The sequence below is a fragment of the Castanea sativa genome, chromosome 4 (genome assembly GCF_040712315.1).
Source record: "Castanea sativa cultivar Marrone di Chiusa Pesio chromosome 4, ASM4071231v1".
Lineage (NCBI taxonomy): Eukaryota > Viridiplantae > Streptophyta > Magnoliopsida > Fagales > Fagaceae > Castanea > Castanea sativa.
In genome coordinates, this window is record NC_134016.1 from 1,277,529 (window position 1) to 1,305,263 (window position 27,735).

Sequence of the window (27,735 nt, forward strand, 5' to 3'; positions counted from 1 at the left end):
GAGTACTCGATGGTGGTGTAATGAGGGAAGTGGTTGCGCTGGAAGCAGAAAGGGCAGATCCAGATCTTGGCGGCGAAGTCAACAATGGCAAAGGGGTTGAGGATGGAGCGACATGTGCGACAGCGAAGAGGGGAGTAAGGGAGGACAGATGTCCCAGGAATCAAGATCGGGGTTGTACATCTCGATGGCTAAACGGTCCTCGATGTCGACGAGGTTGCCGATGAATCTGACACCGCCCAAAATAATGAAACTGGGTCGGTTGTGGTTGTGGCTAGAATAGAAGACTCCGAGGAGAGGGTTGAGGTGAGATTAGTGTAAAGGGGAAGTGGTGGAAATGTAGCGAGAGAGGACTGGGGAGAAGGAGAAGGTGGGTGCGGTGGTGAAGAGGAAGCCGGCGGCGGAAGTAGTGTTGTTGTTGGAGAAGGAAGTGTTGGAAGGGAGGCGGAACCAGAGGTTGGAGATGGGGTCGAAGGCGAAGGATTGGTGGTTCTTGGAGGAGGTGTTGTGGAGGCCGTAAGGGAAGAACCATGGATGAAGAGAAGAGGAAGAAGAAGAGAAGGTTGGGGAGGAGATGATGGAGTACCAGAGTTTGCAGACTGTGGAAGCACGGATCAGAGTTTGATTTCTAGGTTTATATGATTTTTTTGGGTTTGTGCGGAGCTGCAATCATTTTTGTTTGTTTTTGTGTTTTTAAATTTGAGTTTGTGTTTGGTTCTGAGTTGGTTCCGGGTTTGTTTTTGTGTTCTTATTGTTTTTAATTCTGTTTTTTTTTTATTAAGTTAAAATTGATAAATTATTTTTTTTTTAAAAATTAGATGCTAATGTGGTATTTTTAATAATATTTTAATGTCTCCGGTTGCTACCTTAGCTATTTCCGTCGGTTAACTGACGGAAAGGAGGAAAATAATACACGTTAATTGGTTTAGGGACTAAAAGTGATAAAATTAAAATGTAGGGATTAAAATGAAAAAATGTCAAAATGTGGGGACTAAAAGTGCATTTATGCCTTAAAAAAAATAAGGATTCTAGAGGTTTTGGAGCTGCTGCAGTGGGAAGGGGAAACCGGACATTTGTTGAGGTTACAAAGAGAGACTAGTTGTATAAATGTTTTTCAAGTAGACTATCGTAATTGGGTCTTCCAGTGAATTTTTTATGCAATTGGATACTGGAGTGGTTTTTCTTTGAAAGAATTCTTCATTGGTTTTCCATTTTCCAAAACGTTGTGCTTGGTTATTGTTTATTGCTTTGTGCACTGTGTACAGCTTTTTTTTTTTTTTTTAATTTATCTTCTAGTGTATGGAATTCCTAATAAATTTGTGTGATCTATCAATAAATCCGCTATATTATTATTTGAGGTGAAAATAGAATTTTCCATTTGGTATTAAATAAGATTTTTCAACATTATAAATCCCTTAAAGGATTTGAACATAAAGCCCCTTTTCAATAAAACTTAACTCTGCCTACGAAGTTCTGTAGATTAAAAACTTCGAGGATAAATACGAATAGGTACAAAAGAAAACAATTGGTAGAGACATATCGTCCACCCAAATTGCACGAAACCAACCGTCCTTTCAGTGAATGCATTCACGCAATTATTGGACAAGCTCATAGAAATTTCGTTTAAATGCATTAATTTGACAGCATTGTTTATTGACTTCGTGTTCCATGCTCTGGGGTCTCAACTAGCGTTTTTGACGGTGCAATGACTTGTAAAATTAGACTCGGCAACCACTTTTGGAAAATTACTTAATCTAGTAGTTTTGACTAGGCTTCAATTTTTATATATTCTTTGAAGCTCCAAGAATTAATGGAAATGGTCTTTTTTCCAATCTGAAATTTCCTGGAAAGGATATTGTTTCAATATGTCTGTTTCTAAGTGGTTACACGTACGGCTCTTTACGCCTGCATTTTCTTGCTAACTTGTTAAGACAGGTTTTTCCAAAGTCATAGAGGATTTGATGGTGAAATCTTTGAGTTACTTAGAATTGCATGTACCTGTCTTAACCCCTTCCGTAGTCAAAGGCCAACAATGCTTGAATTGTACAATACAATAAGTACTTTTGGGGAGAAAGATGGAATCACAAATGACTCTGATATATTGGTGCAACCTGAAATTGCTATTGCAAGTAGCTCAATTGAAATCAATACAATAAGTACTTTTGGGGAGAGATATGGCATCACAAATGACTCTGAGATATTGATACAATCTGAAATTGCCATTGCAAGTAGCTCAAATGAAATTGTTGGGGTAGAAATTGCACAGACCAATTGAAGCAGGACATACAAAGTGTAGCTTTCACATTTTGAAAAAAATGTAACATATTTGCTGTCCCAAACGTTATTTGGGTCATGTTTTCTTAATGTAATCTTTTTTCTGTCCTTCACTGTTTTTTTGTTATCTCTATCCCCTGAAATTAGAATAAAAAAATATGTTGGATATATTTTGATTTAAGACATATAATTCTATATACGTATCAATTCAATTGATCTGTATACGTCAGGAAAGATTTTTGGACATACTATGCCGAGACCTCGGTGACACAAGCTTGTGGAAAATGATACAAGGTCTATCTTTACTAGAATGATCCGATATTTTTCACTTCGCTTGAGTCTTTGATACAAATCTCCTTTTATACATAAGGGTCCAAGGGACTTGTATTCGGTTAGTGTGAGAAGTGTTAGATGAACCTTTAGGCTTCAACCCTCCCAGCCGTAGCCGTCGTGAAGGAACTAAACTCCTGACATCAATACATGTAGGGTCTTGATTAACGCGCAATTGTAAGGCATTATGCTCTGGAGTCTCAACTAGCGTTCTTAAAGGTGCAATGAGTTGGAAAATTTGACTCAGCAACCACATTGGTACACGGTAATTAAAAACCCTCTTTACTTATCTAGTAGTACAGATTTGGATCCAATTTTTTATACATTCTTTAACGCTTCAAGAATTAGTGGAAATGATCCATTTTCCGATCTGAAAGGATCCTGGAAAGGATTTTGTTTCAATGTGTCTCTTTCTAAGTGGTTACATATATGGCTTTTTACGCCTGCGTTTTCTTGCAAAGCACTGACTAGCAAATGGCTCTTCATAGCTGTTTTTCACATGTTTGCTTGCTCATTTTTGGATATTCTTGACATAAGCACTGGCTTAGTGACTGCTGGAAATCAATTGAACATTCACATGAAGACCCTTACAACTACCTTAAATATTCATGTAGCTTCAACAACAATGCCGAAGGGATGCTGGAACCCTGATGGGAATGAAGTCTTAAATATCCGACTCAGTGGCATGATGCTCAGGGGCCAGTTCCCTCGGGGCATTAAAAGCTGCACACGATTTACAGGGTTAGACCTCTTGGCTAATGGACTTTCAGGACCCCTCTCATTTGACATGGCTAAGTTAGTCCCATTTTCCCAAAACTCGACCTCTCTCACAACAAAGTTTCTGGCAATATCCCGATGAGCTTTTCCAATTGAAGTTATCTAAATGTCCTTAGACTTGACCACAACCAACTAACTGGTGAAATCCCTCCTGAATTAGGTCTCCTCAGTTGTATAAAAGTCTATAGTGTTTCTAACAATTCACTGAGAGTGTTGTTTACATTTTCTTAGTCAATGCCTCTATTACTTTGGACAAGTGTTGTTTCCATTTTCTTAGTCAATGCCTCTATTACTTTCTTCAATGACCAGTACTCCAAGTCTCCAACAATCTCCCAATTCCCACGAAGCCAACCAAAGTCTTTCAACTTTCAACGCGGTCCATATGAACAACAAAGTTAGACTGGATTCCCCTCTTTTTTTGCTTTTAAAAAGTATGGTTTATTGTTCAAATAGGAACTTGCATGGGCTTTATAATACTCATAATTCATGAAAATTGCTTAGGACTTATGTTCATTTCATTACTTATTTATTGCGTATATGAACGTATTTGTATCAATTTATTTTATCTATTGTGTAAAAGTAAAATTACTCCTTAAAAATGTGATGTTTTCAAAAGCAAACCACAAAAATCAACTAAAAATCACCAAATTAGAGTTTAAAATTATAATTAAATTTTTAAAAGAAATCTAGGCACAATTTCACAAAAATTTCATGTAACTAAGTCACACTCAGGAATATTGGACTCTTTTTCCTTTGTATAAATAGGAAGGTCTCAATGGGATGAGGGGCTAACAATTTTCTCTCCAAAACATTTATTGTAGGAACATAAAAGCTTAAAGAACATGATTTGCAAACTAATAAAATTAGAGTTTTTAGTACCTATAGCAATTTCACAACATCAAGAACAAATCCCGGTGTATACGGTGTGAAATTCCATAGTCTCCTGTTATATCAAATGAGTGTTTAATTTTTCTCGCAAAATATTGAATAGTAAAGTTTCTGAGTCATAGTCTCAACTACGACTCTCAATCATGTTGGAATTGGATAACACCTTTCCACAACATATCATTATGAGATGCAGAAAAAATTTAGAGTGTACACAACGTTTAGTGTGGATGGGAAGAAATTTCATCAAATTCCAATTAATTAGGTTAGTAAGGGGCTTATTCCAATTTATGATCCTTGAATTTTATATAAAAGTATTAATCAATGAAATTTCCACCTAAAATAAGTTGGACTTTTGGCAGGAGAGAAAATTGACCTCTAGACAAATCAAGCTAAACCCGACCAAAATGGACTATATTCTTAATTTCTTATCTCGATTTGTTCCATGTACAAGACTTACAGTTAATGCTTGATATATAAAAGTTGAACATCTTTTTTAAAGTTCACCCTCTGAAAACTTGAGAAAAAATTCATTTAAACCAACGCAATATAGAAATTAAAAAGGAATTAAAGAAAAATTGTCAAAAATAATGAAAATTAAATATGTGCATAAATACTTATAAAGATGAACACAGTAGCAATAACCATTTTTTTATATAAAAAAATTAAATGAGGGTAAAAATAAAAACTATGCTTATAAAAAATATATATTTTATTATTATTATTATTATTTTTATGCCAAAGATATCTAATGGCCTTTTTTTCTGGGTCGAAATCCTTGAATTAATCTTTCATAATTCAGCCAACTCATTTATTTTCTAGGCCCAAGGAAAAACAAAGCCCAAAAATTTTGAATTTCACAAACGGTCCAACACAATATACAAATTAAAAAGGAATCAAAGAAAAATTGTCAAAAATAATGAAAATTAAATATGTGCATAAATACTTATAAAGATGAACACAGTAGCAATAGCCATTTTTTTATATAAAAAAGTTAAATGAAGGTAAAAAAAAAAATCTATGCTTATAAAAAATATATTTTATTATTATTATTTTTATGCCGAAGATATCTAATGGCCTGAAAATATTATAATTAGTTATGCCGGATAATATTTGAATATTATTTATCTTTTCTAAAGGACCTCAAAGATGATATCTTGACCTTCTTGAAGGACATCTAGATTATCTTACTACCAAACCAAGTATACACTTAGTAATTTAACGTCTGTGAATGCCTATTTCTGTTTGATTTGTGTGACAAATTGGTTAGTAGGTAGTCTTGTTGAGTGAACTACCTTCATGAGAATCATGAGAGAGGAGAGGCTCATCTCAGGGATCTCCACTGTGAAGGTGGTGATGGCCGGTGAGAAGCTGAGCTATTGGAGTTTGGCCATGGAGGACTTGGATTTAGAGAGAGAGTGAGATTGAGAGAAAGATACCAGAATATGTTGCTGATTATTTGTTGGGTGGGTCAGTCCAATCCACTGAAGAATTGACCTGGTTCACTTAAGCCCACTTCATGTAGAATTCCAACCCAGTTTTCCAAAGGCCTAATCCCAATCCGAACCCAACTCAGTTAATGGCCCAATCCGAAAAAGTATAGAGTCCAAACCACTTCACCTTAATACACACCAGCCCACATACATTTGTGAAGCCCCAAGTCAACGTAGCCCAACCCAAAAATTGCAATCAACAAGCCATCGACCCAAACACATTATTTCCCATGTTTTCAAGTCATGTCTAACCCAGCCCATTATATTCCAACCCCAAATTTGATTAAGAATTTGAATTAGAAACCCTATATTATAAATATTGTTTTATTTGGAGATTAGTAGTTTTGTATATGAAAATGATGAGCCTGCCTGGCAAGCCAGATTTCTGGATCGGCCTTGAAGACTGCTTTTATGGACCGGTCTCCCTGGCATGCAGCAGTGACTTTGCAATGTTTGTATAGCATCATTTATTTTCTGCTATTTTTGTTTTGTTTTGTTTTTTTATTATTATTTTTTCTTATTCCTTGACATGCTTTTCTGTGATATTGTTACAAACTTGTTTATGGAATCATTTAAAAAAAAAAAAAAAATCTTTGAATTCATATATCTATGCTTTTTTGTGATGTTCCAACTCCTTCTACACTAGATTTTCCACAAACAATGCCAATTGTAAGCGCACAATTGTACCCGGACCCAAAAACGAGTGTTGGGCTCAGGCCCAACAAGCCTTATACAATAAAATTTGTAGAAAATGAGTTTGAAACCTAAGTTCGGGATGTTAGAAGTTTGGTTAACAAACTAGAATGCCACAAACTATGCAAATGATAAACGAATATGTCAAAGAGACCTCCTCGGACATAAGCCGAGGACGAGTTATATAAATACTCTCTTTTTATACCAAAGTTTACAATTCTTAATTCCTATTTTTCTCAACAGAAAGTCCAGTCCCCTTTCTCTTTCTTCTCTCGTTTCCTTATATACTTCTTCTTTACTGGTTCATCCACGTGTCATATAAATCTTTCCCTTGAATACTTGTCCCATCCGCATCTTCTTGAAGTTTTTAAACAATGGCAGAAAGGCTGAATTCTATTATTCAGAGATCACTTCCCCATTAATGGGCCAAGGAGGTAGATGCAGGGTCTTTAATGTGATGGTAGCAGTTTTTTCCTTAGATATTTCTCACACATTCTTACTTCTAAAGGGTGCTTGAATCACCCTCTTACCCATCAGTTTTTCCAGAAGTTTGCCTCTAATTCCTTTAGCAAGTCCCAGGATCATTGCCAAGCTTGTTCGAGGAGACATTCCTCCTCGGACAACTCCTCGGATCTCTGCAGTGTAAACTGACTTGTGGGCCTAGAGGCCCCCTGATAAAAATAAACTGGTACCTACCGATCAAGCCCAAGACCCAAACGTTTATTCAATAGTTTTTACCCCCCACAGTTACAATAAGAGAGATAGATGATTTAATTCAAATTCTTCTTATAATAAATGAGATTAAATCATGCCACTAAATTATAAGTCTTCTCACTTTATTTTTGCCTTTAACAAAAAAATATCATTAACTAAATTATAGGGTCATTTTAGACTGATTATTCTTCCTTAATTATTTGTTTCCAAAAAAAAAAATTCTTCCTTAATATTTTGATGGGTCCGATAATCCATTACTAGACCACACGCTCTATATATTATGATTACTATTAATTTTTATGCCAAAGATATCTAATGGGCTGCTTTTTTGGGTCAAAAGCCTTGAATTAATCTTGCATAATTCAGCCTATTCATTCACTATTTAGGCCCAAAAGAAAACAAAGCCCAAAAGATTTGAATTTCACAAGCGGTTCGGATAGGTATCGAAACATGATCATACTATGAAGTTTCTAGCTGTAATAGTCTTTGCATATGATTTGATAGTTTCTTCAATGATAAGTACTCCAAGTCTCCAACAATCTCCCAATTCCCACGAAGCCAACCAAAGTCTTTCAACTTTCAATGCGGTCCATCTGAACAACAAAGTTAGACTAGCGTCCCCTTTTTTCTCTGTGCTTTTGAAAAAATATATGTGGTTTATTGCTCAAATGGAACTTGCATTGGCTTTATAAGGCTCATGATTCATGAAAATTGCTTAGGGCTTATGTTCATTTCAGTACTTATTTATTGCGTATTTTGATATGAACGTATTAATTTCAATTTAATTTATCTATTGTGTAAAAGTAAAATGTGATGTTTTCAAAAGCAAACCACAAAAATCAAATAAAAATCACTAAATTAGAGTTTAAAATTATAATTAAAATTTTTAAATAAATCCAGGCGCAATCGCACAAAAATTCTATGTAATGAAGTCACACTCAGGAATATTGGACCATTTTTCTTTTGTATAAATAAGAGGGTTCCAATGAAAAGAGGAGATTAACAATTTTCTCTCCAAAACATTTATTGTAGGAACATAAAAGTTTTCTATTATAGACTTTTCATAAATAAAGAACATGTCTTGCAAACTAATAAAACTAGAATTTTTAGTACCTACAACAATTTCATAACATTAAGAATGTCAAATTCTATGGTCTCCTATTTCTTTAGGGAGTAAATTTTAATTATTCTTGAAATATCGGGGGTAATGAACTTTAGACCTCTCTGGTAAAACTTTTAAGACCCCTTCCATTTGACATAGCTGAGTTTTTACCGTATGCCACATCACTCGACCTCTCCGCCAACAAATTTTCTGGCGAAATCCCAAAGAGTATCGGCAATTGCAGTTATCTTAATGTTCTTAAACTTGACAACAACCAGCTCATCGGTGAAATCCCTCCCGAAATGAGCAAACTCAAACGTTTGAAACGCCTCAATATTTCTAACAATCAGTTGTCAGGGTCAGTCCCTGTCTTTGACAGTGGACTGATTATAGCCGAGAGCTTTGCTAACAACAAAAAACCATGTGGAGGGCCTTTGGAACTCTGTCCAAAGCGAGGTTATTGTCATCAAATAGAAATCAATCCATATCATAGGCTCCATGTAATCAAAATGACCTCAACTTCATGAACTTTGTTTTATACGCCATCATATTTCCTCCACTAGATGATGATAAAGACCTTTGCGAAATATTTAAAGTACAAAATAAATAATCTAACCTAAAAAATACTATAAATAATTATATGGTTTTGATTATAATAGCTTTATACCTATTTAATTTGTAATTTGTATTTATAAGAGTTAATTTTTTTTAAATGTTTTAATTCATAAATTTGATTACAACAGCAACATGCATGTTTAATAAATTAATATAATCTATTTAACTAAGTTTTTTTTAAGTATTAATGCAGTATTATTTAATTTTTTTTATCTACAATCAATTTATTTGAGCTCTCTTACAAGTTACAACAACTACATTACTCATTTATTTCTAGAAAAAAAAAATACTTAATATTAAAATTTATAATGCTATGAAATTTGTTATGAATAAAACTCTTGTACATCATTTTGGATACAAGCTACCATATATAATACCAATGACATAACACCAACCTCTGTAATTTATCTGAGTCTGACAAAAAATTGTTGATAATATAAATCATGCTTGAATGGAAGATGAAAAAAAACAAAAGTAGCTAATAAGAGCATCTCCAGCAAATTCTCCAAATTTTTGTACTGTTTGGAGAATGAACAGTAACATTTAGCTATTACCAACCCACTTTTTCAAATACACTTTCCAACCGATTATCTATCACATTCTTTATCTCATTTAAATATTATTCCTTCATTCATTCTTTATTCTTTTTTTAACAACTACACATCTTCCAACATTTTTTATTCAATATCTGATTATTATAATAGAAAAAAACATTTGAAGAATAATTGATGGGCTACTATTCATTAGCAAAAAAAAAAATCATGTATAGAGAATCCATTGGAGACCATTTTTATGGTCTCATTCTCTATTATAGACAATATTTTGCCTTTATCTAAGCTATTGGAGATGCTCTAAAGAGGAGGGGAACATTTTAGATAGGCCCATATCTGTGTCCATCTCCTACAGAGTCGAGCAACATTATATCTGAGAGTTTGGGGATGGGCCTAGGCTCACTTCAATAACAAACGAAGGCCCAACAAACCAAATCTTGTGCTAACAAACGAAGTATTTTTTTTTCCCCTCCTTTCTATTGGTAATGAATATATTTAGAGTTCAAATCTTTCATTTTCAACTATCAATTATACTAGTGAATAGTGATTCTAGTCTATGCAGCATAAGTCAGTACAAAAAATTCCTGCCTTTGCTCCCACTAGATTACATTGTCATTGTCATTAAATTTAGTCGATGAATATATAAATGATTCGTTGCTAATTTGGATTGGAATATTTTAATGGGACAAGATGTCCCTAAAATGAAATACTTCTTAAATATTTTTAATAAAGATAGTGTTAGAATCCCCTGTTTCACTTAAAATGTTTTTTTTTTTTTTTTTAATGATGATAACACATATAAAGTGTGGTTGACATGTGTTAGTGGATTTTTTTAATTTTGAGTTTTAAATTATTGTTTTCTTGTAATGCATTCTGCTTTTGAGTGTTTTTATTTTCATTTCTCAATTTGAGAAATGTGTATTTCGATAATGCAAGTATTTCACTTAATCTTGAAAAACATTAAATTACTCTTTTAACTTTTTATTTTTAAATTTTTATATTCAATTGTTAAAATAAGAGAGATAGATAATTTAACTCGAATTCTCCTTATAAATGAGATCAAATCATGCCACTAAATTATAAGACTTCTTACTTTATTTTTGCCTTTAACAAAAAATATCATTAAATAAATTATAGGGTCATTTTAGACTAATTATTCTTCCTTAATATTTTGTTTCTCAAAAAAAAAAAATTATTCCTTAATATTTTGATGGGTCCGATAATCCATTAATAGACCACATGCTCTTTTTACTATGATTACTATTATTTTTTATGCCAAAGATATCTAATGTGCTGCTTTTCTGGGTAAAAAGTTTTGAATTAATCTTTCATAATTCAAACTACTCATTTATTATTTAGGCCCAAACAAAAACAAAGCCCAAAAGATTTGAATTTCACAAACGGTTCGGATAGGTATCGAAACACGATCTTACTATGAAGTTTCTAGCTATAATAGTCTTTGCATATGATTTGGTAGTTTCTTCAATGACCAGTACTCCAACAATCTCCCAATTCCCACGAAGCCAACCGAAGTCTTTCAACTTTCAACGCGGTCCATCTGAACAACAAAGTTAGACTAGCTTCCCCTTTTTTCTTCGTGCTTTTGAAAAAGTATATATGGTTTATTGTTCAAATGGGAACTTGCATTGGCTTTATAAGACTCATTATTCATGAAAATTGCTTAGGGCTTATGTTCATTTCATTACTTATTTATTGCGTATTTAGATATGAACATATTTATTTCAATTTAATTTATCTATTGTGTAAAAGTAAAATTATTCTTTAAAAATGTGATGTTTCCAAAAGCAAACCACAAAAATCAAATAAAAATCACCAAATTAGAGTTTAAATTATAATTAAAATTTAAAAATAAATCTAGGCGCAATTGCACAAAAATTCAATGTAATTAAGTCACACTTAAGAATATTGGACTCTTTTTCCTTTGTATAAATAGGAGGGTCCCAATGGGATAAGGGGACTAACAAGTTTTTCTCCAAAACATTTATTGTAGGAACATAAAAGTTTTTTATTGTAAACTTTTCACGCTTAAAGAACATGACTTGCAAACTAATAAAACTAGAGTTTTTAGTACCTACAACAATTTCATAACATTAAGAACAAACCCCTCAGTGTATACAGTGTCAAATTCTATAGTCTCCTGTTACTTCAAAGAGTAAAATCCAATTACTCTTGAAATATAGGGGGTAAAATTTAAATTTTAAAACGTCAATGTGTAAAATTCAAATACCCTAAACGTTAGAAAGTAAAATCTAAATTTTAAAACTTCAAAGTCAAAATTAGTGAGAATTTAAGATAATTTTTAGTTTTAATAGCACTGTTAGTAGGAATTTTCAAAAAGTCTGGCTCCCCTCTGGCTCCGCGGCTGCCCATGTCTTTGTCTCCTTTTCAAACCGATTGACTTCGTATGCAGCATTTGAATTTATCTACTTGCGTTCTTTGACTGGTATCTCTGCTTGACTTGGCAAGTTACACAGTACACTGAGCCAACTACTATACTAACTCTGTAGTACTTAGCCAACTACATCTTCCAACCAGTATCAAGATTCAAGAACTAATGAAATTTCCTGGAAATTGATTTTGTTTGTATCTTTTAATTCGCTTTCTACGTTGTTACACAAAAGCCTTGAAAATCAAGCCAAACTCGACCAAAATAGATCATATTTTTAATTTCTTATCTCAATTTGTTCCATGTACAAGACTTTCAATTAATACTTGGCATATAAAAGTTGAATATCTTTTCTAAAGTCCATCCACTAAAAGTTTGAGAAAAAAATTATTTAAACCAACACAATATAGAAATTAAAAAGGAATAAAAAAAATTGTCAAAAATAATGAAAATTTAATTTGTGCATAAATTCTTATAAGGATGAACACAGTAGCAATAGCTATTTTTATATATAAAAATAAATAAATGAAGGTAAAAAAAAAAATCTATGCTTATAAAAAATATATATTTTATTATTTTTATTTTTATGCCAACGATATCTAATGGCCTTTTTTCTTGGGTCGAAAGCCTTGAATTAATCTTTCATAATTCAGCCTACTCATTTATTTTTTAAGCCCAAGCAAAAACAAAGCCCAAAAGTTTTGAATTTCATAAACGGTTTGGATAAGTATCGGAATGTGATCTTACTATGAAATTTCCAACTATTTTATTGCAGGATCATTCATTTTACCCATTATAAATTATAAAATGAGTTGAACATAATGCCTATTTGCGAGTGTTGAAGACTGAATTCTATATGTCTTAAGTGCAGGGACGAAACCAGAATTTGAAGTTGGAGGCCAAAGTATAAACCCAAAAAAGTTTATAAAAATCAAAACTAACATCTGCTCAAGTTTTGTTGAATTTTATCACATTCATTAACGTTATAATCTCCTATTTTCACAATTTGGACCGAATACTAACTTAATTGGTGGTAATTTTTTGGAATTTTGTTTGAAAATTTTCATGAATTGGAACATTATCACTAGAGGCAATGTTCTATGATCAGCTTCAAATTATTTGTAATTTTTTCTCTTTTAAAAAAAATTATAAATAATTTTCCCATCATCAATAATTCAAGTAAAAGTTTCGTTATTTCCATATTATATAGCTCTATCTTTTCAAAATTTAGTTCAAAAAATAAATCAAACAAACATACTCCACAAGCTACAATAACATTAATGTTAATAAAATATTTTCTAAAAATATTTGATAATTCATAAATATAAACTTGCAAATAAGCATTAGTATCCACGGCACACATTTGATTATAGTTCCTCACGGGTTTCATATTTTTGGATCAATGTGCAATGGGCAAAATGACGATGCAATAGGGGTTGCCGGACACATCTTTCGCTGAAATTATTAGGAAACAATACTCAACAGTCCTTTATCTGTCTTGGCTTAAACCCATTTGACTTTGCTTTGCAGGCTTTAAATTTTCTACTAACGTTCTTCACGGGGTATGGCTACATGACTTGGAAAATTAGACAGCCAACTACTTTACTATAGGGCCATTAATTCTCTTCTTTACGATGACTAAACCAATGACATAACACCAACCTCTGTAATTTATCTGAGTCTGACAAAAATTTGTTGATAATATAAATCATGCTTGAATGGAAGATGAAAAAAAAGAAGTAGCTAATAAGGGGTAGGGGAACATTTTACATAGGCCCATATCCGTGTCCATCTCCTACAGAACCGACCAACATTATATCTGAGAGTTTAGGGATGGGCCTAGGCCCACTTCAATAACAAACGAAGGCCCAACAAACCAAATCTTGTGCTAACAAACGAAGTATTTTTTTTTTCTTCATTTCTATTTGTAAGAAATACATTCAGAGTTCAAATCTTTCATTTTCAAATATCAATTATACTAGTGAATAGTGATACTAGTCTATGCAGCACGAGTCAGCACAAAAAATTCCTACCTTTGCTCCCACTAGATTACATTGTCATTGTTATTTTGATGAATATATAAATGATTCGTAGCTACTTTGGATTGGAATATTTTAATGGGACAAGATGTCCCTAAAATGAAATACTTCTTAAATATTTTTTAATAAACACAGTGTTAGAATCCCCTGTTTCACTTAAAATGTTTTTATTTTTTATTTTTAATGATGATAACACATACAAAGTGTGGCTGACATGTGTTAGTGGTTTTTTTTAATATTGAATTTTAAATTATTGTTTTCTTGTAATGCATTTTGCTTTTGAGTGTTTTTTATTTTAAATTCTCAATTTGAGAAATGTGTATTTCGATAATGCAAGTAAATCACTTAATCTTGAAAAAGATTAAATTACTCTTTTAACTTTTATTTTTATTTTTTTAATTTTTATATTCAATTGTTAAAATAAGAGAGGTAGAGGATTAACTCAAATTCCCCTTATAAATGAGATAAAATCATGCTACTAAATTATAAGACTTCTCACTTTATTTTTGCCTTTAACAAAAAATATCTTTAACTAAATTATATGGTCATTTTAGACTAATTATTCTTCCTTAATATTTTGTTTCTCAAAAAAAAAAAAAAATTCCTTAATATTTTGATGGGTCCGATAATCCATTAATAGACCACATGCTCTTTTTACTATGATTACTATTATTTTTTATGCCAAAGATATCTAATGTGCTGCTTTTTATGGTCAAAAGTCTTGAATTTTTTTTTTTTTAATACAAGATAGAATTTATACTCTAGCCTAATCTAAGTATATATGTGTGTGAAGCTCCTTCCGGGAGATTTGAACCCCGACCCTTACGCCCCACACCCCATAAGCATTTATACTTGTAAAGTGACCACCGCACCAAGGGAGAGCGGTGATAAAAGCCTTGAATTTTAATCTTTCATAATTTAGACTGCTCATTTATTATTTAGGCCCAAACGAAAACAAAGCCCAAAAGATTTGAATTTCACAAACAGTTCGGATAGGTATTGGAACATGATCTTACTATGAAGTTTCCAGCTGTAATAGTCTTTGCATATGATTTGGTAGTTTCTTCAATGACCAGTACTTCAACAATCTCCCAATTACCACGAAGCCAACCAAAGTCTTTAAACTTTCAACGCGGTCCATGTGAACAACAAAGTATATATGGTTTATATACTAGCTATATGGTTTAGACTAGCTTCCCCTTTTTTCTTTGTGCTTTTGAAAAAGTATATATGGTTTATTGTTCCAATGGGAACTTGCATTGGCTTTATGAGACACGCGATTCATGAAAATTGCTTAGGGCTTATGTTCATTTCATTACTTATTTTATTTCGTATTTAGATAAGAACGTATTTGTATCAATTTATATTATCTGTTGTGTAAAAGTAAAATTATTCCTTAAAAATGTGATGTTTTCAAAAGCAAACCACAAAAATCAAATAAAAATCACCAAATTAGAGTTTAAAATTATAATTAATTTTTTAAAAGAAATTTGGGCACAATTGCACAAAAATTCCATGTAACTAAGTCACACTCAGGAATATTAGACCCATTTTCATTTGTATAAATAGGAGGGTTCTAATGGGATGAGCAGGCTAACAATTTTCACTCCAAAACATTTATTGTAGGAACATAAAAGTTTTCTATTGTAGACTTTTCACGCTTAAAAAAAATAATTTGTAAACTAATAAAACTAGAGTTTTTAGTATTTACAACAATTTCACAACATCAAGAACAAACCCTAAATAAACCTTTGTTACTAAATAGATACTCTCAATAGATGAACCTAGCTTCGGCACTTTTGAACTTCTTGTACATGGACCCTTTCACAAATGACTCATTCACATTAACAACCAGAACCTCTGCTCAACTCTTAGGCACCTCTGTGAAAATTTGCCGCAATAAACTTTGCTATGATATGGTTTAATTTGAAGCTCTATGATTACAAGTTTAGGCTCACATGTCACACCCAATATAAATATCTTTTTTTGTGCTCACGGGTTCATCAAGATAGAGGATGTATTTTCTTTTTCTGTAGGCTAGGTTTCTGCTCTCGCAACCATATTGAAGTTGAGTTTTAACAACCATAATATATGTGGTCCTTAACTTGTACTTCCAAAATTATTTCAAAAAGTCATTGTCGTCATTTGATGAATGGAAAATATTGTTATCAAAGAAAAATCAATCCATACCATAGGCTCCACGTAATCAAAATGACCTCAACTTCATGAACTTTGTTTTCTATCGTAATATTTCCTCCACTAGATGATGATAAGGAACTTTGTGAAATATTTAAAGTACAAAATAAATAATCTAACCTAAAAAATACTAAAAATAATTTTATGGTTTGATTATAATAGCTTTATACCCATTTAATTTTCAATTTGTATTAAGTGTTAATTTTTTTTTAGAATGTTTTAATTCATAAATTTGATTACAATAGCAACGTACGTGTTTAATATAATCTATTTAACTAAGTTTTTTTAAACAAATTATTTACTACAATTACGCATCTTAAAACCTTTTGAGTATTAATGCATTATTGTTTACTAATTTTTTTATTCTACAAACAATTTATTTGAGCTCTCTTACAAAGCATGCTTGAATGGAAGATGAAAAAAAAAAAAACAAAAGCAGCTAATAAGGGGGAGGGGAACATTTTACATAGGCCTATATTCGTGTCCATCTCCTACAAAGTATCTGAGAGTTTGGGGATGAGCTTAGGCTCACTTCAATAACAAACGAAGGCCCAACAAACCAAATCATGTGCTAACAAACGAATTATTATTATTATTAGTATATAAGAACTTTGTGGGCTTGTGGCAAATTGGCTATACACATATATTATATCATGTCACATCACGTTGGGCTCAAGGTTACTCAAAGCTTAAAAAGAAGTCATGACTGAAACATTCAGCTCATTTAAATTAATCTTATGTTATGCCCAACAACCCAAGTCCATTTAAATGGTCAACTATGTATTAAATTTCAAAAAAATAAACCGTAAAACTAAAACCAGAAGAGCGGCAAACTTGCCCATAAAAAAATTAGTTAAATAATAAATATTAATACAAGGCCCAAGTAAATGGTTGACAGCCAAGCATCTGGTACAAGTAAAAGAAGAAAGGGTTGATACTTTACACTTTGACAACCAATCATCTATTGACTTGTGGAAGATTGATGGAAAAAAGTAGAAAGTTCATCTTCATCATCGACAAACGGGCAAAGAATAGCAGACTTCAGAAAGAGCAAAAATGCAGAAACAGCAAAAACGCAGAAAAAAAAAAAGAAAAAGAAAGAAAGAGAGACAAATAATTATTTACTTATTAGGAATATATGGTCCGGTTTTCGGTTAACCTGGTAGGACCATATGGTTCGGTCCATGTTTCAAAACCATGTGGACGGTACTTCCATGGCAGTTAAGAGGTTCATGCATCACACAACATTTCTTAGAATCAATTATTGGAGCTGTGTCATGAGAAAAAGAATTATTTACTTAATCGGAATATGTCCTGAACATGGTTACTTCATTTGACAGCTTCATTGCACATAAATCTTCATTAGAAAATTGATGACTTAAAAGAAATTATTTGAAATAATTTTATTCATCACACCCCTATGTATTTTGTGATTGAAAAATGTAGTAATTCTAAATTATAATTGATACAAATTATTTAATTTTATCCAAAAAATAGAAGAACATTTAGGCACGTACTCTAGTTATTATTATTATTTTGTGCGCCAAGAGCATCTAGTCATTCATTATTTAGGCCCAAACAAAAACAAAGCCCAAAAGATTTGAATTTAACAAACAGTTCGGATAGGAATCAGAACGTGACCTCACTACGAAGTTTCTAGCTGTACTGATCTTTGCATATGATTTCCTAGTTTCTTCAATGACCAGTACTCCAAGTCTCCAACAATCTCCCAATTCCCATGAAGCCAACCAAAGTCTTTCAACTTTCAACGCGGTCCATATGAACAACAAAGTTAGACTGGATTCCCCTCTTTTTTTGCTTTTAAAAAGTATGGTTTATTGTTCAAATGGGAACTTGCATTGGCTTTATAAGACTCATGATTCATGAAAATTGATTAGGGCTTATGTTCATTTCATTACTTATTTATTGAGTATTTAATTATGAACGTATTTATATCAATTTATTTTATCTATTGTGTAAAAGTAAAATTATTCCTTAAAAATGTGATGTTTTTAAAAGCAAACCACAAATATCAAATAAAAATTACCAAATTAGAGTTTAAAATTATAATTAAATTTTTAAAAGAAATCTAGGCACAATTTCACAAAAATTCCATGTAACTAAGTCGCACTCAGGAATATTGGACCATTTTTTCCTTTGTATAAATAGGAGGGCCCCAATGGGATGAGCGACTAACAATTTTCTCTCTAAAACATTTATTGTAGGAACATAAAAGTTTTCTATTGTAGACTTTTCACGCTTAAAGAACATGACTTGCAAACTAATAAAACTAGAGTTTTTAGTATTTACAACAATTTCACAACATCAAGAACAAACCCTAGTGTATACGGTGTCAAATTCCATAGTCTCTTGTTATATCGAATAAGTGTTTAATTTTTCTCACAAAGAATTGAATAGTAAAGCTTCTGGGCCATAGTCTCAACTACAACTCTCAATCATGTTGAACTTGGATGACACATTTCCACAACGTATCATTATGAGATATAGAAAAATTTTGGAGTATACAAAGCGTTTAGTGTGGATGGGAAGAAATTTCATCATATTCCAATTAATTAGGTCAGTAAGGGGCTTATTCCAATTTTATGATCCTTGAATTTTGTATAAAAGTATTAATCAATGAAATTTCCACCTAAAATAAGTTGGACTATTGGCAGGAGAGAAAAATTACCTCTAGACAAATCAAGTTAAGCCCGACCAAAATGGACTATATTCTTAATTTCTTATCTCGATTTGTTCCATCTATAAGACTTACAGTTAATGCTTGGCATACAAAAGTTGAACATCTTTTCTAAAGTACATCCTCTAAAACTTAAGGGAAAAAAAAATTCATTTAAACCAATACAATATAGAAATTAAAAAGGAATCAAAGAAAAATTGTCAAAGAATTCTCACTTGGAAGGAATGGTTACTAAAATGAACTTTCGGGAACTCAGCGAGGCAACTAACAGTTTCAGCACAGATAACGCCATTGGGCTAGGAAAGATGGGGGTGATGTACAAAGCAGTGCTTCCAAATGGTTCACCCCTTGCAGTTAAGAGGTTGCATGGTTGTCAATCATTTGAAAAAAACTTCATATGTGAGCTATTGGCATTGGGTAGATTGAGACCCAATATATAATTCCTCTCTTGGGATTCTGCAGAGAAAAGACGGAAAACTTACCAATATATATCGAATAGCAATCTTTATGATTGGCTACATGCAAAGGAAGACAATGGTAAGATCTTGGAATGGCCTTTGAGGATTAAAATTGTGATCGGGATAGCGAGAGGCTTGGCATGGCTTCACCACAAGTGGGATTTCAGAGTAGTGCATCTTAATTTGAGTTCAAACTCTATTTTACTTGATAAGAATTTTGGGCCCAAGATATCAAATTTTGGAGGGGCAAAAATATATAGTTCTGAAGGGATGATGTTCATTGATTCAAATGACACTAACTCAAGCAATAGCTCTTTTGTAGACAGTGGTGTTTGGGAGTTGGGTTTTGTTAAAAAGGATGTGTATGACTTTGGAATTCTGCTTCTTGAGTTAATCATAGGGAAGGAACCCGTTCAAATCAACAATTTTTCGAACAGCTTGAATGGGAGTTTGGCTGATTGGATTACTCATCTTTTGAGTAGTTCTTCCGATCTCTATAGTGTCATTGATAAATCTCTGATTGGTCGAGGATTTGATGGTGAAATCTTTCAATTTCTTAGAATTGCATGTACCTGTCTTAACTTCTTTCCTAGTCAAAGGCCAACAATGTTTGAATTGTACAATACAGTAAGTACTCTTGGGGAGAGATATGGCATCACAAATGACTATGAGTTATTGAGGCAAACAGAAATTGCTACTGCAAGTACCTCAAATGAAATTGTTTCGGTAGAAATTGCATAGACCCATTGATGTATGACATAGAAAGTGTATCTTTTTCCTCGAGAAATATATGTAGACTGTAGACAGAATTGCCTTTGGGTTTATGTTTGCAGTTTGCTAGCTATAATCTTTTTCTGTCAACCATGGTCTTTTTTCACCGTTTTCCCCCTTAAAAAAAGATATAAAAAAATGGAAATTTCTATGTTTGTGAATGCATGGTCCATTGAAAAAAAAAATGTTCTTCATTTTTATCCGTCTTTGTTATTCTAGTCATGATGAGATGAGGGTTTAGAATAATTGTTCAAATTTCCCCCCAAAAAAAATGTTATAGTTCTTGCAGAAATCAGGTACATCTTGATATATATATATATATAAATAGTGGGATAGGTGGAATGTAGGGTTTGAATCACAAACATGAGGCACCACAATGAATAATATTACCATTGGACTATCACCTGAACTCCATACATCTTGATGATTTGTTGATGAACAAATTGTATAGGCTGCTGTCAGCAAGAACCTTTCATTTTATAACTAATACAAAACAGTCAACCATTGTGTCGATACAGAGTGACCTCACACTTTGTACATTTGCATATGGATGACCATTTCTATCTACAACATTCTTTTTGTAAGGCTATAACCATTGGTAACATGATTTTCCGAACAAAACAAAGAAATTGGCTCTTATGGATGGGGACATAATAGTTATCCTTGTTGTAGTCAAGCAAACAATTTTAATAATTCTAATAATTAATCATTCCATGCATTCTATTTAGTGAAGGAAGGTTTGTGTATTTATTTAATCATGAAGCATCATGGTAGTTAATTTGTACTTTTCTTAATTGACCAATGACGAGTTCTTTGGTTGATCTTAACAAAAATAACCAGTGTTCTTTTGGGGCAAATAATTCTAATGAACACACGTGTTCATTTGGAATATTTATAAGGCCTCTGATGGTAGACATCAAAACTTTGATAGGCAGGTCTTGCCCGGACTTCATCATCATGCACTTAATTTTCTCTTGATACACAATCAAAATTCATTAGCACTTTCGAATTTAGTTACTATATACCAAAGAGCTGACATTGAGTCTTGGACTAGGATAATCTCATCTTTATTGCCAGGTTTCCCTTTCTACTTTTTCTCTAAAAAGTCAGTAATTTCAAAAGGTTTGTTGGAGCTTCAAAAGGGTAGATGATCCTCAATATGTACATGTAAATTTCTCTATTCGTAATTGTTTTCTTTAATTCCTTTTGATTTGCATTTTTTTGAAGTTATTGAATGCAAGGTGGACAGAATTGGACCAAATAGGACAGAGTGGACCAAATAGGATTAAATTGAACCGAATAGGACCAGTATTAATTGAATGGGACCAAAGTGGACAGAATTGACCGAAGTCGATTGAATGGCTTTAATAGGACTAAAGTAGACCAAAGTAGACAGTTTGGACTAAAGAGGACTAATGTAGACTGAATAGGACTGAAGTGAATAAATTAGGACTAATGTAGACTTAATAGGAGCAAAGTGAACCGAATAGAACCAAAGTGGACTGAATAGTACGAAAGTGGACTAAATAGGACTGAAGTGAATACATTAGGACCGTTGTAGAGCAAATAGAACCAAAGTGGACCGAATAGAACCAAAGTGGATTGAATGGGACCAAAATGGACCAAATAGTATTTTTGAATAAATATAACTTTTATTTCATTTTTAAGGCTCATATTTCTAATTTCTAATGTTTCTTCTTCTTTTTTGTATTTTTTAACTTAGAACTAAAGATTTTAGCCCAAATATTAAAAATATTCATGCTTTTTAACCCAAAAATTAATACGAAAAATGAATTTTTGAGCTAAACTTGAAAATTCAACCTACAAAAGGAATCAATTAAAGGCACAATTAGTCAAAAATGGACCAATGGGGACCAAAATTGACTCAGTAGACCAAGTGTACTAAATTGAACTGAATGAAACCAAAGTAGATCTAATTTAACTGAATAGATATTGTTTAATTTTTAGGAAGAAAAAATTATTTTCAACAAATTATAGAGAAAAAAATTATACATTATATTACAATTACAAAATAATTATTTATTCCCACACATTGTGTGGGTCTACGACTAGTTTTATTATAATAGCTTTATAACACCTATTTAATTTGTATTAGGTGTTAATATAACCTGAAAAATATTGTTTAGTTATTGTTTACTTACAACAACTACATTATTCATCTATTTCTAGAAACAAATAAATACTTAAAATTAAATTTATAGATTATTTATGAAATTGTTATAAATAAAAATCTTGTACATCACACGGTGACATACTAGCACATATAAATATCAATGACATAATACTAACTTTTGTAATTTATTTGATGTTCTCCACTAAAAAAATTTCCCCCCTCTTTTTGGTAACCAAAAAATGGTTAGAAATTGACAGTGGCACCCCCTAACCGCCCTAAGACAAGACCTCATTTTTGTAAAGTATAAGACACAACACCGCTTCACTATTACATAGGCCTATATCTGAGAGATTGGGGATCTTCATAGGCCTCTTCAATTTCAAACGAAAGCCCAACAAACCAAATCATGTGCTAGCAATTTTCTCACAAGGGATGTTCAAACTTCAAAGAAACAAAGTTCTTTTTTTTTTTTTTTAATACTTGTTTTGATAACAAGTATATTTGTTACGGTGACATTTGATGTAACAAACCCACCCCAACTGTGTAGATATTATCTGTTTTAAGGCTCATATCCCTCACAATTTTTCTCTCTCCAAAGTACATTACAGTGGGGAAAAATGCCTCTACATATTAAAGAAAGGTCACTCCTTATAAGCACATTGTACTTCCCTAGACGATGTGAGATTCCATGAAATGCAAGACTTCCTTTTGAGCCACTACATTTGCACTTTAGATAACCGTCAACAATTCAATAAATCACCCAATGGGATAGATATAGATGAACAAATACCCCTAGAAGAGTATAAGCAGTTTTCTTCTTGTACCGTTCAAGAAAATTAGAAATTATATCTATGTATAGCATTATTAAGGTCAAATAGATCCATAAAATCATTCAAAAAATCAATTAAATATGAATTTTAAGTACTTTTTATTATTCCTTATTCTTATCAAAAAACAGAACATAAAATCATATAAAAGGAGCAAGAAGCCAAGAACACGAGGAAACGATCTCGTACTCATTTTCCTATACCCTCCAGTGTAATATTGGTGATACTAGCGTGCTGCACAACTCACTACCAAAAACTGTTGCCCTTCCCCCCTCCAACCACCCCCCCCCTCCCACACACTGCCATTAGATTTAGTCAAGGAATATAATGGTTTACAGTTACTTCATGGCCCCAATAATATAGTAATATTTTTTTGATGCTTTTAATAAAGATGTTTAGCGTTTAAATCTATCTCTTTTATCTATAAATTAAAAAAAAATGAATGATGAATATCTAGCTACAAATGTGACTGAGATGTGTTAGCAGATTTTAAATTATTTTTTCTTTCTTGAAATACATATGGCTGTGATTGTGAGTGTTTTCAATTCTAAAATTGAAAATGTGTATTTGGATAATCCAAGTATTCAAGTTAGTCTTGAAACACATTAAATTACTCTTACAATCTTATATTTCTTTTTAATAAATCAATTGTTACAATAAATTACAAGACTTTTTGCTTCTTCTTTTTTTAACCTATTAAGAAAAAATATCTTTAACTAAATTATAGGGTTATTTTAGATCCTTCACTATTGAAATTATTCTTCCTTTCATATTTTTATGGGTCCGATAGTCCATTTGTAGATTACATGCTCCACTTCTCTAGAGCCTAGGCTCTTTTTCTTTTTTTCCTTTTTTCAATTTTATGCCAAGGTTTTCTAATGGGCTACTTTTCTGGGTCCAAAGCCTTAAATGTAAAATTAGGTCTCATGGTCCATTAGTAGATTACTAGCTTGCGTTCTTGACTGGCATGTCTGTTTGACTCAGCCGTACCAACCACTTTACTGATACTAGGTCCGATGGTCATTTTTTTTTACACTTTCGTAATACTTAGACAACCACGTCTTCCAAACCAGTTTTCTTACAATGTTTTTTTTTGAATCTTAGGCTTTGTTTTTATCTTTTGCTTGTTAAATATCTTGTAAATTGTAGATATTTGAGACTTGTAGATATTTGTTAAAGGGTAGAATATCTAGATACTTGTTTATTTGTTCTGTTTAGTTGACTAAGCTACAGTAGCATAGGCTTATAATGCAATATACGGTGTAGTTTACAGAGCATAGTCAGTTAGTTGTTTACTGCCACTTGTCATGTTTGTATTGGTTGTATAGGTTGACTTGTTTGTTACTCTGTTTCTGGTATATAAAGAAACAGAGCCAGATATTTAAGAGATATAGAAATCATTCTTTTCAAGCTCCGTAATGTTCATTCTTTCTTTCTCTGCATGTCTGTCATTTCCTCCATTGATGAACCTTCGAGCTTGCATCTTGATTTCAACATGGTATCAGAGCTGAACTAGATCAGGGAATCGTTCAAGTCTGGTATTCTCTGATTCTTCCTAGTTCAATTTTTTCTTCCGTGTTCCTTGGTGTTTCTTTCGGATCAATTAGAATTTTTTTCTTCATTGTGTCCTGATTGATTCTTGCACTAAGATCTTCTTCTTCTAGGTTTTGATCTCTTTAACATTTTGAAACCTAGATTTCTTTCTTCATAATTGGACATTGATTTCTTTCCAATTTTAGGGTTTCAATTCCCATTTTGCATTGAGTTCATCAAGATTGTAAATTGAAACTTGATCTGTTTTTTTCTTCAATCTTAGGGTTTCAATTCACACCTCTGATTGTGAATTCATCAAGATTGTATATTGAATCTTGATTTGATTTGGTTGCACATCAAGATTGTTAATTTCATTACTTGTTCGTAAAAAGGCTCTCTGGAAGTCAATTCTGGTTTTCTTTACTTTTGTTAATCCTTGTTTGGGATTCTGTATCTTCATCATTGCATTCAGTATGACTGAAAGTACATCCAGTGCAAGTGTTCCTACTGCACAACCTTGGGAAAATTCATCCAGTCCATATTTTCTATCCAGTGGAGATAATCCTGGTGTTTCATTGGTAGTTCAACCCCTTACTGAGGAGAATTACAACACTTGGAGTAGGGCAATCCTCATCTCTTTGGATGCCAAGACCAAATTAGGATTTATTGATGGCTCCATTCCTAAACCTCAATCTGTTAATCACCCCTATTACACAGCCTGGTGTAAATGCAACAGCACAGTCCTAGCCTGGCTGTTTAATTCTGTTTCTAAGGATTTACAACCAAGTATAGTGTATTTCAAGACTGCTAGAGATGTCTGGATTGACTTGCAGCACAGGTATGGGCAGGGCAATGGGCCTAAAATCTTTGAGTTGAGGAAGGAAATTAGTTTTTTTACTCAAGATGATTTCACCATAAATGCATACTACACAAAATTTAAGGGTCTTTGGGATGAATTTACCAATTATAGGACATGTACTTGTGGACATCAAGTAGAGGATTGTACTATGTCTTTCCTAATGGGGTTAAATGAGACTTATGCAGCTGTCAGAAGTCAGATTCTTCTTATGGATCCTATACCTCCTTTGAGTAAGGTTTTCTCTCTTTTACTTCAAGATGAGAAGCAAAGAAAGGTTGGTTCTGGTAAGAGTGTTATGCATGAGACAGCAGCTGCATTGGCAGCATTGGGATCCAAATCTGGTGGTTATGCTAAGAATTTCAATAAAAAGGCTGGTGGCAGACCTCAATGCACTCACTGTGGTGCTATGGGACATGTAGTTGATAAGTGTTACAAGCTACATGGTTATCCTCCTGGGTACAAATTCAAGTCTAAGTCTCACACCTTTGCAAGCAATCTAGTTGCAACTGAAGATAGTTCCAATGAATCTGTCTCCCTCACTAGAGCTGAGTATCAACAGTTGGTTGGTTTGCTGAATTCACAATGTCATTTTGGTACTCAAGCCCCACCAGAAGCAAGTTTGACCACTACTCACCAGGTTGCTAATATCATAACTCAGCCTACTCTTGGTTCTCGGCTTCCATTTGGTTCTCAAGGTCAAGAGCTGTCAGGTAGTTGGTTCTATCCATCCTTTGAGTATTCCGTTTTTTCTTCAAGTGTCAATACTTCACATATAGGCTCCACTGATTGGATTCTTGACAGTGGAGCTACTGATCACATTGTTCACTCTCTTCATTTTTTTAAGTCCATTACATCTTCAGTTCAGATTTCTGTTAGATTACCCAATGGTGATATGGTCAAGGTGACTCATATAGGCACTGTTCAAGTTTCTGCCTCTTTAATCTTAGAGAATGTTCTTTGCATTCCTAGTTTTTCCTTCAATCTTATTTCTATTAGCAAACTAACCCAAAATCCTTCTTGTTGCTGTATCTTTCTCTCCAATTATTGTTTTCTCCAGGACTTACAGCATTGGAAGATGATTGGGTTGGGTAAAAAGCAAGGAGGTCTTTACACACTGCAGTGCACTCCACAGGTCATTCTACCAAATTCTGTTTCTGAAGCTTTGTCAATGTTGTCATCCTGTTTTCATGGCAAAATTGTTAATTCTTGTAGTCTTGATTCTTCTGATAGTGCTTTTAGACTATGGCACTATAGATTAGGTCATCCATCTGCACAAAGATTGACTTTGTTGAATAATATTGTACCTGAAATCAATTCTTGCAATAAAACAAAGCTTTTTGATTGTCACATTTGTCCTTTAGCTAAACAACATAGATTGCCTTTTACTCATTCTTCTAACACTTCTTTATCTTGCTTTGATTTGGTTCATGCTGACATTTGGGGACCATATTCCACTCCTTCCCTGAATGGATCAAAGTATTTTCTTACCTTGGTTGATGATCACAGCAGGTGTACTTGGGTATATTTGTTGAAGCATAAGTCTGATGCTTCTGCCTTGATTCAATCCTTCTTTCACATGATTTTAACACAATTTAATGTTCCTATCAAAGTGCTTAGATCAGATAATGGACCTGAATTTGCCCTTTCTTCTTTTTATGCGTCTAAGGGTATCATTCATCAATTGTCATGTGTTGAAACACCACAGCAAAATGCTGTGGTTGAAAGAAAACATAGGCATCTTTTAAATGTTGCTAGAGCCTTAAGATTTCAAGCTAATTTGCCTTTGAAATTTTGGGGAGATTGTGTTTTGACAGCAACATATCTCATTAATAGGCTTCCTAGTCCACTGTTACAAAATCTTACTCCTTATGAGAAACTCTTGGGTCATCCACCTACCTATAGTCATCTTAAATCCTTTGGCTGTTTGTGCTATGCTTCAACCTTAACTAGACATAGAACAAAATTTGATCCTAGGGCTAAGGCATGCATTTTCATTGGTTATCCTTTTGGTACCAAGGGTTATAAATTGTATGATTTGGCTTCCAAGACTGTTTTCTTGTCTAGGGATGTTATTTTTAAGGAGTTCATTTTTCCTTTTAAACATTGGACCTCTAAATCTGTCACAGCCCCTACTTCCCATTCTTCTCTTATTTTTCCACCTCAGAATTTTGTTCCAGATCCTATTTCTTCTGTTTCTGCAGAATTTTCTTTTCCTTTTTCTTCTGCTGAACCATCTGTTCCTCCAGATGAATTTCCTGACCTTGTGCCTTCTGATTCAGCTCCTTTTCCTTCTGTTCTTGCTTATTCTGATCCTCCTAATCTTCTTGACCCTGTTGCTTCTCCTATGCCTGAGTTCCCACTTGTTAGACGATCTTCTCGGTC

The 27,735-nt window shown here is 32.9% G+C and overlaps 1 protein-coding gene and 1 pseudogene across 1 annotated transcript; both read left to right on the top strand.

The window, feature by feature from the left end:
- Nucleotides 1-20: 20 nt before the first annotated feature.
- LOC142631402 (probably inactive leucine-rich repeat receptor-like protein kinase At5g48380) lies at nucleotides 21-20,139 on the top strand (annotated as a pseudogene).
- A 4,828-nt stretch (nucleotides 20,140-24,967) lies between these two features.
- LOC142631403 (uncharacterized) lies at nucleotides 24,968-26,531 on the top strand. The gene is made up of 2 exons (XM_075805569.1): nucleotides 24,968-26,063; nucleotides 26,411-26,531. Exons 1-2 carry the CDS (start codon nucleotides 24,968-24,970, stop codon nucleotides 26,443-26,445), a joined length of 1,131 nt encoding a protein of 376 aa, XP_075661684.1. The 3' UTR covers nucleotides 26,446-26,531.
- The last annotated feature ends 1,204 nt before the right edge of the window (nucleotides 26,532-27,735 follow it).

Excerpts from the sequence above, each read along its gene's own strand:
- LOC142631403 (XM_075805569.1), top strand. The coding sequence starts at position 24,968 with ATGACTGAAAGTACATCCAGTGCAAGTGTTCCTACTGCACAACCTTGG. Across the intron at positions 26,064-26,410 it reads TCAAGGTCAAGAGCTGTCAG|GACTTACAGCATTGGAAGAT; the intron begins GTAGTTGGTTCT and ends TGTTTTCTCCAG.